The 14,708-nt window shown below is 44.0% G+C and overlaps 1 protein-coding gene across 2 annotated transcripts in view; it reads left to right on the top strand.

The window, feature by feature from the left end:
• ric1 (RIC1 homolog, RAB6A GEF complex partner 1) overlaps window positions 1–14,708 on the top strand; it is a 90,000-nt gene that overhangs the window by 61,827 nt on the left and 13,465 nt on the right. For both annotated transcript variants that reach the window (XM_080847427.1, XM_080847426.1), the window contains exons 9-17: window positions 962–1,106; window positions 1,739–1,787; window positions 4,148–4,285; window positions 4,565–4,771; window positions 5,057–5,095; window positions 5,247–5,357; window positions 5,564–5,653; window positions 7,800–7,960; window positions 13,981–14,119. In XM_080847427.1, coding sequence (XP_080703553.1) covers window positions 962–1,106; window positions 1,739–1,787; window positions 4,148–4,285; window positions 4,565–4,771; window positions 5,057–5,095; window positions 5,247–5,357; window positions 5,564–5,653; window positions 7,800–7,960; window positions 13,981–14,119 — 1,079 coding nt within the window. The remainder of the gene's footprint in view (window positions 1–961; window positions 1,107–1,738; window positions 1,788–4,147; window positions 4,286–4,564; window positions 4,772–5,056; window positions 5,096–5,246; window positions 5,358–5,563; window positions 5,654–7,799; window positions 7,961–13,980; window positions 14,120–14,708) is intronic.

The raw sequence follows: 14,708 nt of genomic DNA, 5'->3' as shown, positions 1-14,708 counted from the left end.
CCCTGGACATCTTGTTAGGATACATGGTATCATGTACTCCATCAAATACCAGCAGATATTAAATAAAAACCTAACAGCCCCCCTCTAGGAAGCTTAAAATGGGCCGTGGTTGGACCTCCCAGCAGGACAATGATGCGAAGCACACCTCAAAATCAACACAAAAATGGTTCACCGACAGCAGAATAAAGGTTTTGCCATGGCCATCACAGTCCCCAGACCTAAACCACATAGAAAATCTGTGGGATGAGCGGCCCCTCAGTTTGTGAGGACGGCCTGATCTAGTCAGATTTACACATGTGCCGTAATCCATCCATTTCTTGATGATGGATTTAACAGAATTCCAGGGGATGTTTAGTGCCTTGGACATTTTTTTGTATCCTTCCCCTGACTTATACTTTTCAACAACCTTTTCTCTGTGTTGCTTAGAGTGATCTTGGGTCTTAATGGTTTAACAATAGCCAGTAATACTGATTACTGAATACTGACCAGTGAATGGACCTTCCAGACACAGGTGTCGTTATACTACAATCACTTGAGACACATTCACTGCACACTGACCCCCATTACACAAATTGTGAGACTTCTAGCACCAATTGGCTGGACCTCTGTTGAATTAGGTCAGTCTATATAAAGGGGGTGATAAAGGGGGTGAATACTTATGCAAGCACTTATTTTCAGTACATATTTGTATTTAATTTACATAACTGTGTAGAAATATATTTTCACTTTGACATTAAAGAGAGCTATTTTGTGAATTTTTTTTTGTCCAAAAAGCCAACTTATATTGACCATGACTGATTTATAAAAGCCATAAAAGGGTAAAACATCCAAGGGGGTGAATACTTACGCAAGGTACTGTATGTGTAATGTTTCAAAAAGATGACCACCTTGGAAGATTCTTCGAGTTGGGGCTTTATTGTTGTCCCTGTTCCACTGAGTGATCAGGCGTGTATTCTCTTAGATGTGTGGAATAAGACGGGCCCTGTCAAGATGATCCGTTGGTCACCAGACTACAGCGTTGTCATGGTGACGTGGGAATGTGGTGGCCTTTCTCTGTGGAGTGTGTTTGGATCTCAGCTCATATGCACCCTGGGGGAAGATTTTGCGTGAGTCTCACACACACACGCACACACACGCACACACACGCACGCACGCACGCACGCACGCACGCACGCACGCACGCACGCACGCACGCACGCACGCACGCACGCACGCACGCACGCACGCACGCACGCACGCACGCACGCACGCACGCACGCACGCACGCACGCACGCACGCACGCACGCACGCACGCACGCACGCACGCACGCACGCACGCACGCACGCACGCACGCACGCACGCACGCACGCACGCACGCACGCACGCACGCACGCACGCACGCACGCACGCACGCACGCACGCACGCACGCACGCACGCACGCACGCACGCACGCACGCACGCACGCACGCACGCACGCACGCACGCACGCACGCACGCACGCACGCACGCACGCACGCACGCACGCACGCACGCACGCACGCACGCACGCACGCACGCACGCACGCACACACACACACACACACACACACACACACACACACACACACACACACACACACACACACACACACACACACACACACACACACACACACACAGTACATTTTTCTTACTTTTATGTTCTGTCAAAACACATAGTACCCACTATGCCAGGTCTGCTCTTATTTGTTTCTTGTCTGTCTTCTTTTCCCTGCAGTTATCATTCCGATGGCACCAAGAAGGAGCAATTAAAGATCAGCTCTATGGTAAGAGCTATGGAGAGTTTATATCTATCTAGATAGATAAATACACTTTTATTATCAGGTTGTTATTATTTATATGAATATTCTATTATTTAGGGCCTGAGCTGCTGAAGGCAGCGAAGCCCTATTACTATTCAATGGTTTATTCTTTTTTTTTTCTGTGCGAAACTTGCTCGAAAACTCACCAATTTTGGCAGGGATGCCGGGAAATCTAAGATCTTTTGCGTTGAAGGAATTTTGGGGCGGGGCAAAATGGCTCTGTAGCGCCCCCTAGAAATTGCAAATACCCCTCTGCATAGGGGTTATTTTGGCATAGCTCGATGAAATTCGGTACACACCTTTATCATGCCCAGACGCACCAAAAAGTGTATTGACGAAATGGTGGCAGGTCAACAGGAAGTTGTCAATTTTGAGTGGAACGTGTGTTTTGACTGCATTTTTGCCCTTTTCCTCACCTTGCATCTGATCGAACTCCTCCTACAGATTTAATGGGAATGACTTCAAACTTGGTCAGGATACTCTTCAGCCATGGGGGATCAAATTGAATGTACGGATTTTTGAAAATCTCAAAGGTGTGGGCGTGGCAGACCCTCAAACTTTTACGATTCGCTGATGCTCGCCACAAAACGCAGTCACTTATAGTTCCAGCCTGCATTGTCCGATCCTGACCAAACGTCATAGGGTGGAAGCTGGACCCGGCCTGAACGCGGACATATGCCTATAGTGCCACACGCCTATAGCGCCACCTGTTGGTGGTTGGAATAGTCACTCTGTTTCCACACCTCGCATCTGATCGAACTCCTCCTACCGATTTAATGGAAATGCCTTCAAAGTTGGTCAGGATACTCTTCAGCCATGGGATATCAAAATGTATGTACGGATTTTTGAAAATGTCAAAGGTGTGGGCGTGGCAGACCCTCAAACTTTTACGACTCGCCAGTGCTCGCCAAAACCACAAAGTCACTTAAAACTCCTGCCTGCATTGTCCGATCCTGACCAAAAGTCATAGGGTGGACGCTGGACCCGGCCTGAATGAAACATATGCCTATAAGGCCACACGCCTATAGCGCCACCTGTTGGTGGTTGAAATCGTCACTCTGTTTCCACAACTGCTGTCTGATCGAACTCCTCCTACAGATTTAATGGAAATCGTTTCAAACTTGGTCAGGATACTCTTCAGCCATGGGGGATCAAATTGTATTGAGGGATTGTTCAAAATCTCAAAGGTGTGGGCGTGGCAGACCCTCAAACCTTTACGACCCGCCAGTGCTCGCCAAAACCACAAAGTCACTTAAAAATCCTGCCTGCATTGTCCGATCCTGACCAAACTGCATAGGGTGGACGCTGGACCCGGTCTGAATGCTTACATATGCCTATAATGCCACTCGCCTATAGCGCCACCTGTTGGTGGTTGAAATTGTCACTCTGTTTCCACATCTCGCATCTGATTGAACTCCTCCTACAGATTTAATGGAAATGCCTTCAAAATTGGTCAGAATACTCTTCAGCCATGGGGGATCAAAATGTATGTACGGATTTTTGAAAATCAGAAAGGTGTTGGCGTGGCAGACCCTCAAACTTTTACGACTCGCCAGTGCTCGCCAAAACCAAAGTCACTTAAAAATCCTACCTGCATTGTCCGATCCTGACCAAACTGCATAGGGTGAACGCTGGACCCGGCCTGAACGCTTACATATGCCCACAATGCCACTCGCCTATAGCGCCACCTGTTGGTGGTTGGAAACATTGTACATTGTCCGATCCTGACCAAACTGCATAGGGTGGACGCTGGACCCGTTCTGAACTCGGATATATGCCCATAATGTCACTCGCCTATAGCGCCACCTGTTGGTGGTATGAAACGTCGCTTTCTTTATTCTTTGTGCTGTATTGTTGTGATGTGTTGATGTACGTGGCATTCTCACGGCTTGCTCTACGCTTGACGGAGGGCTGTGCGGTGCGCGTCATCGACCAGCGCCTTCCCCGACGTGCGCACATGCTCGTGTCCGCTCAACGCTGCTTGCAGCTTTAATATAATATTATTATTATTTAGTATAGGGAGATTGTAAATAAATAATACACATACACTAAAGTCTGTACCAATCACTTTGTAGAGTCCATAGTTCATCATCAGTTTCACTACAAGTTGCATGTGTTTCCTTCTGTGTTTCGATTCTACATCCAGACGTATTGCATCTCGGATGTGATGTAGTTCAGTATTACTTTGCAAACTGCTGTATATTCATGTAGGCTGTCTACTGTTGTATTGTTGTCAGGGTGATACTGGGCTGCTGTTTAATCTTAGCTACGTATGATCTAAAGTGCAACAGGCTGTGGTTCAAGCCTTGTTCTTTCCCCTGCAGTGCTGGGGGGCAGAGGGCTACCACCTCTGGGTGATTGGTAAGGGTGAAGCAGCCATGGACGGCCCCATTACACCCCAACAGTCGGGCATCCTGCAGTTTCAGTTTATCAAGAGTGCCCTCACAGTCAACCCCTGCACGGTAGGAACGGACACACCCCTCAACAAACATGCTGTTATGGCTTGGCTTGCATGTTGCTAGACATGTAGTTGCTTCACTTCTTTTGAAACAAGCTCACGATGTCCGTGCCTTTGACAGTCATTGGCACTGCAGTGGGGAGTCTCTTTCACTATGTGTCTGTCTGGAAGATACATTTGTGTTAGTCCACATTTCAAATGGGTTTGGCAATCTGTGAATGTACAAGAAGCTCATGCCAATAATTCGACTAATCTAAAGGCATTGATTTGCGTCTCCTGGCAGAGTAACCAGGAGCAGGTGCTCCTCCACGGTGAGGACCGGCTCTACCTGACGTGTGGAGACTCCAGCCAGGCCCAGAGCATCCCTGACCCACATCTGCACAAGGAGAACAGCCCCCATCACAGGCCCCCTCCCCTGTCTGCCTCCTCCCCACACCTTGCTCAGGGACTCAGCACTTTACTTGGCCATAAACACTGGCATGTGGTCCAGGTGAGTCCATTCCCATCTGTGGGTTGGTGTGTTTGTGACCGTACCACAGCTTTGGAACCACAGGGGAGAGTGGATGAATGGGGGACCAGCCAGATGTCTGTGTTAAAGTCTTAATGGAACTACCCCTTTCCAGCTGTCAGCGCACATGCTGGCCAAACTGAAATACGTTTCTCTCCCTTGTTCTTTGTCTAGCCACTTGGGTATCCTAATTTGTCACAATAGAGAAATGTGTTCAAATGACATATACTGTGGTGTGTGACGTTGGTGAATGTTTCTCCTTTACAGATGCATAGCACATATTTAGAGAGTAACTGGCCCATACGGGTAAGTGTGTTGAAATCAGTTAAGTGTGTGTGTGCGTGTGTGTGTGTGTGTGTGTGTGTGTGTGCGTGTGCGTGTGTGTGGGTGTGTGTGTGTGTCAGTGTTTAGTGTAAATAAGTACACTCATTTGCTCTCTCACTCTCTCACACACTAGTTTGCAGTCATAGACTCTGCTGGACAGTGTATGGCTGTAGCTGGGAAACGTGGATTTGCACACTACTCCTTATACACCAGGAAATGGAAGCTCTTTGGGAATATCACCCAGGTATCTGTCACTTCTGTTCTCCATTTTCCTCTTTTTCCTTCTTATTTTATTGTACCACTTGTCTTTTATCCACCTTTCTATTGTTTCAGCCGTATGGACAGTACCAACGTACTGTGTAGTTAAAAACTGAGATTTTCTTTTAAACAATGTATCCAATCACATGGAGAATTGAAAGATTGTGTGGGTTTGTGTTTGATGTGTTTCAGGAGCAGAACCTGACTGTGACAGGAGGCCTGGCCTGGTGGACTGACTTTATTGTTATTGCCTGTTACAATTTCATTGATCAGCAGGAGGAGGTAAGAAAGTGCCAGTCAACCTCATCTGCGTCTAAAGCATGTGATTCTATCTCTACTTACACAACCTCATAGACGTCTAAAGCATGTGATTCTATCTCTACTAACACAACCTCATAGACGTCTAAAGCATGTGATTCTATCTCTACTAACACAACCTCATAGACGTCTAAAGCATGTGATTCTATCTCTACTAACACAACCTCATAGGAGTCTCAGACATGTGATTCTGTCTCTACTAACACAACCTCATAGACGTCTAAAGCATGTGATTCTATCTCTACTAACACAACCTCATAGGCATCTCAGACATGTGATTCTATCTCTACTAACACAACCTCATAGACGTCTAAAGCATGTGATTCTATCTCTACTAACACAACCTCATAGGCGTCTCAGACATGTGATTCTATCTCTACTAACACAACCTCATAGACGTCTAAAGCATGTGATTCTATCTCTACTAACACAACCTCATAGGCGTCTCAGACATGTGATTCTATCTCTACTAACACAACCTTATAGACGTCTAAAGCATGTGATTCTATCTCTACTTATACAACCTCATAGACGTCTAAAGCAGTGGTCCCCAACCACCGGGCCGCGGCCCGGTACCGGTCCGTGAGGCATTTGTTACCGGGCCGCACAGAAAGAATAAATAATTTATATCAATTCCGCTGTATTAATTATTAGCGTCTGAAAGGTGTTTTATTTTGAAAAACGACCGGATTTTCCCGGACGTCACATTCGCCTGTGCCTTTTGTCACGTCAAGACACTTCTCGTTCAAGTGATACGTCACTCAAATAAGCCCACAAACTTAAACTAGCGAAAATTAGTAAAAAAACAAACATCTTTGGAGAGCTTCTTTGCAAAGGTGAAAAGGCCAACTAAGGAGCCAGAAGAGGAGCCTACGACCTCAAAAAAAGAAAGCTTCTTTCAACAGACAATACCTGGAGTCATACTTAAAATACGGATTTATCGCAACAGGTGATTCTCACGCACCAATTCCGCTCTGTTTAATATGTGGCGACAAGCTAGCACCAATGAAGCCTTTAAAACTGCTTCGGCACATGGAGACCAAGCACTGATTCAGAGTTTTGGTGAGTTGTATTTTTCATGCACTTAACGTTCGTAATACAATGGTGTTGGCAGCAAATTAACTCCACCTAACGTTAATGTTAGCTTTTGTGTATGAGCAGACCGGGCTTCATTCTATCAAATTCGCGGTTGCCTCACGGGTGCAATTGAATGATTCACATCAATATGAATGGATGACGTGTAAAATGACACCTTGAAGCCGGTCCGTGAAAAAAATCTGTACATTAAACCGGTCCGTGGTGCAAAAAAGGTTGGGGACCCCTGGTCTAAAGCATGTGATTCTATCTCTACTTATACAACCTTATAGACGTCTAAAGCATGTGATTCTATCTCTACTTATACAACTTCATAGACGTCTAAAGCATGTGATTCTATCTCTACTAAAACAACCTCATAGACGTCTAAAGCATGTGATTCTATCTCTACTAACACAACCTCATAGACGTCTAAAGCATGTGATTCTATCTCTACTAACACAACCTCATAGGTGTCTAAAGCATGTGATTCTATCTCTACTAACACAACATCATAGGTGTCTAAAGCATGTGATTCTACCTCTACTAACACAACCTCATTGACGTCTAAAGCATGTGATTCTATCTCTACTTACACAACCTCATAGGGGTCTCAGACATGTGATTCTATCTCTACTTACACAACCTCATAGATGTCTAAAGCATGTGATTCTATCTCTACTAACACAACCTCATAGACGTCTAAAACATGTGATTCTATCTCTACTTACACAACCTCATAGGGGTCTCAGACATGTGATTCTATCTCTACTTACACAACCTCATAGGGGTCTCAGACATGTGATTATATCTCTACTAACACAACCTCATAGACGTCTAAAGCATGTGATTCTATCTCTACTTACGCTCTCTTCCCTGATGCTCATTGTCTTTACATGACACTTGGTCATTTTTAGAGGATAGTCCTGGGTAGTTCTGATAGTTAGCTGTATACTTTCTTGTGCACTACCTGTCTTTGATAACTGTACTGCCCTGCACTTAATTGCACACCTCATTCATGTCCCATTTCCTCCAGCTACGCCTGTACCCCCGCGCCTCAAACCTGGACAACGCCTTTGCCAGCACCACCAAGCTGCCCTCTGACACGCTGCTGCTCAATGTGTTCCGCAACATGGTGGTGCTCTTCAGGGCAGACTGCTCCATCTGCCTCTACAGCATCAGCAGAAATCAAGACAGGTCAGTCTCACATGGACAAACTCATACCATCCACACAGCTACATTTGTCTACTAACCTTAATAAAGGACAGGTAAATCACATAGTGAAACTGACTGGCAGACCGGCAAGTGCTGCTTGATGAGTGTGTGCTCCCAGTCCATTATTTACGGTACATTGAGAAAGGAGGAAAGGAACTTTGAATGACTGGTTAAGACCATTGAATAATTGCTCTCATTGGGAGTTGCATTTTAACATGTACACCAAAAAGGTGATCGGACTAAGGACAAGGCAAAGAAGTGTGAAGTATGTTGGGAGTTTTAATACATTATTCATGACGATAGAAGGCACTAAAGAGGAGAGGAGTGTCCTGATTGAAAGAAGGGTGTCCACTTCTGGAATGGTGGCAGGAAGATTAGTGCACAGGAGGGGGGCTCCATAGCACTAGACTCTGCCTCCTTTTGGGCTTTTTTATATTCTTGGAATTACAAGGAGAGCTGCATTCTGGGAATGAAATGGTCTTGGTGGCCAATAGGGGACAATTCGTTCCTTGAGGTAATTTGTGGCTAAGCCTAGATGGAATACTTTAAAATCAGTTCTCCATTTGACAGGGAGCAAGTGCAGAGAAGCAGAGTTGCTGCTATTACTTTCAGGTATTTTTGTCAAGAAAGGGAGGTTGGATAAAGGCCTATACTAGGCCTATACCAGGGTATCAGGATCAAGGATGTTGTTTTTGAGAGATGGTTTGATCACTGTTATATATTACTTTAAGTACTGTCTCAAAGTAGGTAGTGCGTGTCTCAATATGGGTAGTGTGTGTTTAAGTAGTTTTGTAGGGATGGGGTCTAGTAGGCACATTGATGATTTAGATGAGGAGAATGGGGAAATTAGTTCAGGGAGGCAATAGGTGTGTGTGTTACAAAGGTAGTCATAGTGATTCTAGGAGTACAACGGGTTGCTAGCGTGTTACAGAGGTAGTCATAGTGATTATAGGAGTACAACGGGTTGCTAGGGTGTTACAGAGGTAGTCATAGTGTGTCATGGAGGGGGAGGAGACTTAATTGTTAGTCTAGAAATGGTTTTAAAGAGACACCCTACTTTAGCCTGGCCATTACCAGCCTGTGACTCCATTTCATTCCGTCAGTCAGTCTGGCCTAACCCCGTGCATTTTCGTTTCCGAGATGGGCGGGTGCTTAGCTTGAGGTTTAAAATCATTGGCGTTCCCTTAACCAATCAGCAACGTTTGGTAAGCATTCTGTAGATTAAACTCTTCCCAAAGCCAGTTGGGAGAAGAGCTACGACGTCCTTTCCAATCATAAAACTTACAAGACAATACTCTTGTTCTCCTTTTAATTTTCTGATGTTCTCGAGAGTTGAGACTGCTTTTCGTGTCTTTCAAGGCGAGTTTTGCGTCACAGCTCTGAACTGTTCGCTGATTGGTGCGGTTGGATTTTGAGGCCGGGAAACGATTGTCAACGGGGTTGGGCCAGACTGAGTATGAGCTTGAAATCAATTCAGGCGGAAATACGTAGGCTGGTGTCACCAGGCTAACCCTACTTACCTGTTTTCAATCAATGAAGAATATTTCAGAAAGTGCTTTTTTATAGCTTAAAAGGCAATCGGGTGAAATACCACGGTACCATTTTCTTTCTAGTTTTCGAGTAGTTTGTTTAAGTGTGCAAGTCTGGATTGGTACTGCACTCTTATTAAGGCTAACATTTCTGAACATTTGCACCAACTTGTGTTGTCCAGCTAGGTCTACTGGATGTAGGCTACAATACCCTTTACATGAAAGGAAAAACAAAAGTAAAATGGAATCAGTAATATCTGCCATATCTCATTTCATAACTGTCAATTATGTGTCTGTTGTTAAGCCTAATCATGTATTCTATTGGCCAAAATAGTAATTGAATACAGAAAACTAAAAGCTACTAAAAGGACTTGTACTTAACATTGATAAATAGGTTTTTTATTGTAATTTCAATCCTGGTGACCTCAGTGAGAAGTCCCTGTTAAGAATCACTTAGCTTTTAGCAACGTGTTTGAGTACTACTTCGAAAATGCTTCGAAAAAAAGATGGATTTTATTAACTAATAAAGCTTACGATGCTTTTGGGAATGTTTTCTGTGAATAACTCCTTAAGAACCATAGATCTTGTAAATGGCACTTTGATTGTTATTTTGTCTTTATACTCTTTAAGATAATAGAGAAAAACTAGTACAATTTAAGAATGAAATTGAGCAAATGTGCCATCATAATCAGGTAATTAAACTGGCTTGCACCTGAGTCTCCTGACCTCCTCTGTCTCTCTCAATATAACTGAGTCTCCAGACCTCCTCTGTCTCTCTGTCTCTCTGTCTCTCTCAATGTATCTGAGTCTTCAGACCTCCTCTGTCTCTCTCAATGTAACTGAGTCTCCAGACCTCCTCTGTCTCTCTGTCTCTCTCAATGTAACTGAGTCTCCAGACTTCCTCTGTCTCTCTGTCTCTCTGTCTCTCTCAATGTATCTGAGTCTTCAGACCTCCTCTGTCTCTCTGTCTCTCTGTCTCTCTCAATGTATCTGAGTCTTCAGACCTCCTCTGTCTCTCTGTCTCTCTGTCTCTCTCAATGTATCTGAGTCTTCAGACCTCCTCTGTCTCTCTCAATGTAACTGAGTCTCCAGACCTCCTCTGTCTCTCTGTCTCTCTCAATGTAACTGAGTCTCCAGACCTCCTCTGTCTTTGTCTCTCTGTCTCTCTCAATGTAACTGAGTCTCCAGACCTCCTCTGTCTCTCTGTCTCTCTCAATGTAACTGAGTCTCCAGACCTCCTCTGTCTCTCTGTCTCTCTCAATGTATCTGAGTCTTCAGACCTCCTCTGTCTCTCTGTCTCTCTGTCTCTCTCAATGTATCTGAGTCTTCAGACCTCCTCTGTCTCTGTCTCTCTGTCTCTCTCAATGTATCTGAGTCTTCAGACCTCCTCTGTCTCTCTGTCTCTCTGTCTCTCTCAATGTAACTGAGTCTCCAGACCTCCTCTGTCTCTCTGTCTCTCTCAATGTAACTGAGTCTCCAGACCCCCTCTGTTCTATCTGTCTGTCTCTCTCTCTGTCTCTCTGTCTCTCTCAATGTAACTGAGTCTCCAGACCCCCTCTGTTCTATCTGTCTGTCTCTCTGTCCCTCTCAATGTAACTGAGTCTCCAGACCCCCTCTGTTCTATCTGTCTGTCTCTCTGTCCCTCTCAATGTAACTGAGTCTCCAGACCTTCTCTGTTCTATCTGTCTGTCTCTCTGTTTATTCATCTACAGTATTCAGCATAAGTGAGTACACCCTGTGCAATAACAATTTAGAATACTTTGACATGACTTCTAAGGTAAACAGTATGGGCATTTGCTGTGTACAATTAAAAACAGTTTAGATTTAATATAAAAAAAACACAGTAGCAACTCAATGCCACAAAAGTCCAACAGTTCAATTCTGTCGCTTTTTAATGCTTTGGATGTTCACCTTTATGTTTGTCCTCAGCATGGTGGACAGCATAAACACGTATTCTGCTATTCTTCAGACATTTTTTTCAGCTGCCTTTCTCTTTAAAATACCCCAAAGGTGTTCTATTGGATGAATTGTGGTATTTCCACAGGCGTTCATGGTGCCATCTATAAAGGTCATCTCCCCAACACCTTTTGCACTCATGCGGCCCCATATCACACCTCCATGCTTCACTGTCAGGACTTTGCATTCAGTGTGGTAGTTCTGGTCAGGATCACGGCAAACATGCTGCACCCCATCTGAGCTGGAATCATTTGATCTGGTTCTGATCTGACCAAAACATGTGCACCCAATATTCATCAGGTTTTCTTGTCATGTTCTTGAGCCAAGGGTACTCTCCCAGGGTGAGCTCCTTCATCAGGCTTCTTGTCATGTTCTTGAGCCAAGGGTACTCTCCCAGGGTGAGCTCCTTCATCAGGCTTCTTGTCATCTTCTTGAGCCAAGGGTACTCTCCCAGGGTGAGCTCCTTCATCAGGTTTTCTTGTCATGTTCTTGAGCCAAGGGTACTCTCCCAGGGTGAGCTCCTTCATCAGGTTTTCTTGTCATGTTCTTGAGCCAAGGGTACTCTCCCAGGGTGAGCTCCTTCATCAGGTTTTCTTGTCATGTTCTTGAGCCAAGGGTACTCTCCCAGGGTGAGCTCCTTCATCAGGCTTCTTGTCATGTTCTTGAGCCAAGGGTACTCTCCCAGGGTGAGCTCCTTCATCAGGCTTCTTGTCATGTTCTTGAGCCAAGGGTACTCTCCCAGGGTGAGCTCCTTCATCAGGCTTCTTGTCATGTTCTTGAGCCAAGGGTACTCTCCCAGGGTGAGCTCGTTCATCAGGCTTTTAGCCAAGGGTGATCCTCCAGGGAGGTCCTTCACCCTGTCTGTGATGTGCTCCACGTGGTGATGCAGCCATGCAGAACAGTCCAAAGTTCTGAAAGTTTTGTTCACAGTGCATGTTCTATTGATAGTTTTCAGTGACGTCACTACAATTGTTAGCTGGCGGGCAAAAGGAACAGCGAAACAGTGAGAAACAGTGGAAAATTTCGAGCAGTGCCTACTCAACTACGATTGCCATCAACCACAGACCATACCACTATAGCCAGACAGAAATATTCAGAAGGGAAAACAAATTAGGAACTTGTCATACATTTACTGCAGCTGTCCTGACATTTTTATTTCGTTAACCTCCCCGAAGTCCACGTCTGAGCTCCAGTGTGGAGATATTTACATCTATCTAATAGGAAATCCGTCCACATACACATCTCAAAAACTGAAGGCCTACAAAAGCACAGATAGTTATTTAATTTTCAGAAGTGGTTGGGTTCACAACGATGTCGTCTGGAAGGTGAAAACTAAAAACCATCTTCATAATCAGCACAAAGATGAGTGCCATTTAATAGCTAGGTACCAGCTAGCGAGGTACCTGCTGTAAACTAGCAGCCGTTAGCCTACCCAACGCTGTTCTTTATTATTTGACACAATTCCCTGGTTTAAACCAGTACGAAAACCTTGTCTGGCGAATGACAACTTAAATGATCTTCCTATATATTTTCTACTGACATTGTAGTATTACTAGTTGAATGACATAATACACTAGCCTAGCCTACTTGCTTGCTTAGGTACTTTGGTAGATCAGCAGCTGGGTTTGAATCGTTTTGATGCTTTGTTTCTTGTCTTTATTACTTGATTTATTCCCATTTTAGGTAGTTATTCTGATAAATTAGGCGACCAGAACAGGGAGACTGCTTTTATTTCCAGATCCAAAAGTAAGGCTACTTTACTGTGTGTCAGAGAAAAGTTGACACAGAAGGCTGCGTACAACGTACAATCAGCTGGCAGCCACGGCAAAATAATTTTACTAACTTATATTAAAAGAGCTTGAAAGGTGGGTGGTTCCTGTATTAACTCTCGTGTTAAATAGCTGTGGAACGTCTTTTTTGCCCGCCAGCTGGTCATTCTGACGTAAGATGAAAACTATCAATTGCTTTCCATGTTCATGCAATAAGACTTATTATACTTCACAGGTGTACTCAATGTTTCTGTCTTCACTCTTTTATTCTTTTATTATTATTATCTCTATGCTGCATAATCTCATCATCTTCAATATATGTTTTTGACTCCGCTCGCTCTCTCACTCTATCTATCCTTTATCTTACTCACTCTGTCTCTCTCTCACTCTATCAATACTCTATCTTACTCACTCTCTCGAACGACATCTCGTTTCACTTGTTTGATTTGTAGAGCTGAAACTCTATGAACCCAAGGGTTTTATCACTGAAACCTTTGTCTCTCATAGCTTCTCTTGCCCATTGTTTGTTTGTTTTTCTGTTTGTTTACCAGACCTCTGATGTTAACTAATATATTCTACACCTCTGTGAAGTTACCACAATATAAAATCATATAAATTGTCTTGTCACATGCAGCACACACTTATATCATTTTCAGCGATTGTTTTTTGGACACACTGTACACTGTCAACTCCGTTCTCCAGTTTTCTTATCTCAAACACTGTTTCTAATCATTCAACCCCCATGTAGTTCAACCCCCTCAACCTGTGTGGAGCTGCTGCAGGAGGTGTCCATGTCACGCTACATCCCTCACCCTGGTCTGGTGGTGTCTGTCACACTTACCTCAGTGCGCACGGAGACGGGCATCACTCTCAAAGCCCCTCAGCAGGTGAGTCAGACACACTTTTTTATTTTGTTCATCAATCCTCTCTCACTTGTATACCTTGTAGAACTTAGATACAAATATACTTGTTTACTTATACCATTGCTCTCTCTGTCCGTTGGATACACTACCGTTCAAAAGTTTGAGGTCACTTAGAAATGTCCTTATTTTTTAAAGAAAAGCCCTCTTTTTTGATGACATTAAATAAGGAAATACACTATTTACATTGTTAATGTGGCAAATGACTATTCTAGGTGGAAATATCTGGTTTTTAATTAAATATTTACATAAGTGTATAGAGGCCCATTTCCAGCAACTATCACTCCGGTGTTCTAATGGTACATTGTGTTTGCTAATTGCCTTAGAAGACTCATGGATGACTAGAAAACCCTTGTGCAATTATGTTAGCACAGCTGAAAACTGTTTTGCTGGTGAGAGAAGCTATGAAACTGGCCTTCATTTAAGCTAGTTGTGTATCTGGAGCATTACATTTGTGGGTTCTGTTATACTCTCAAAATGGCTCGAAAAAGAGAACTTTCATGTGAAACTCGCCAGTCTATTCTTGTTCTTAGAAATGAAGGCTATTCCATGTGAG

This window comes from Sprattus sprattus, assembly GCF_963457725.1.
Source record: "Sprattus sprattus genome assembly, chromosome: 11".
Taxonomy (NCBI): domain Eukaryota; kingdom Metazoa; phylum Chordata; class Actinopteri; order Clupeiformes; family Clupeidae; genus Sprattus; species Sprattus sprattus.
The sequence above is the reverse complement of the archived record's forward strand: the minus strand, read 5'-3'. Positions and strand labels throughout refer to the sequence as shown.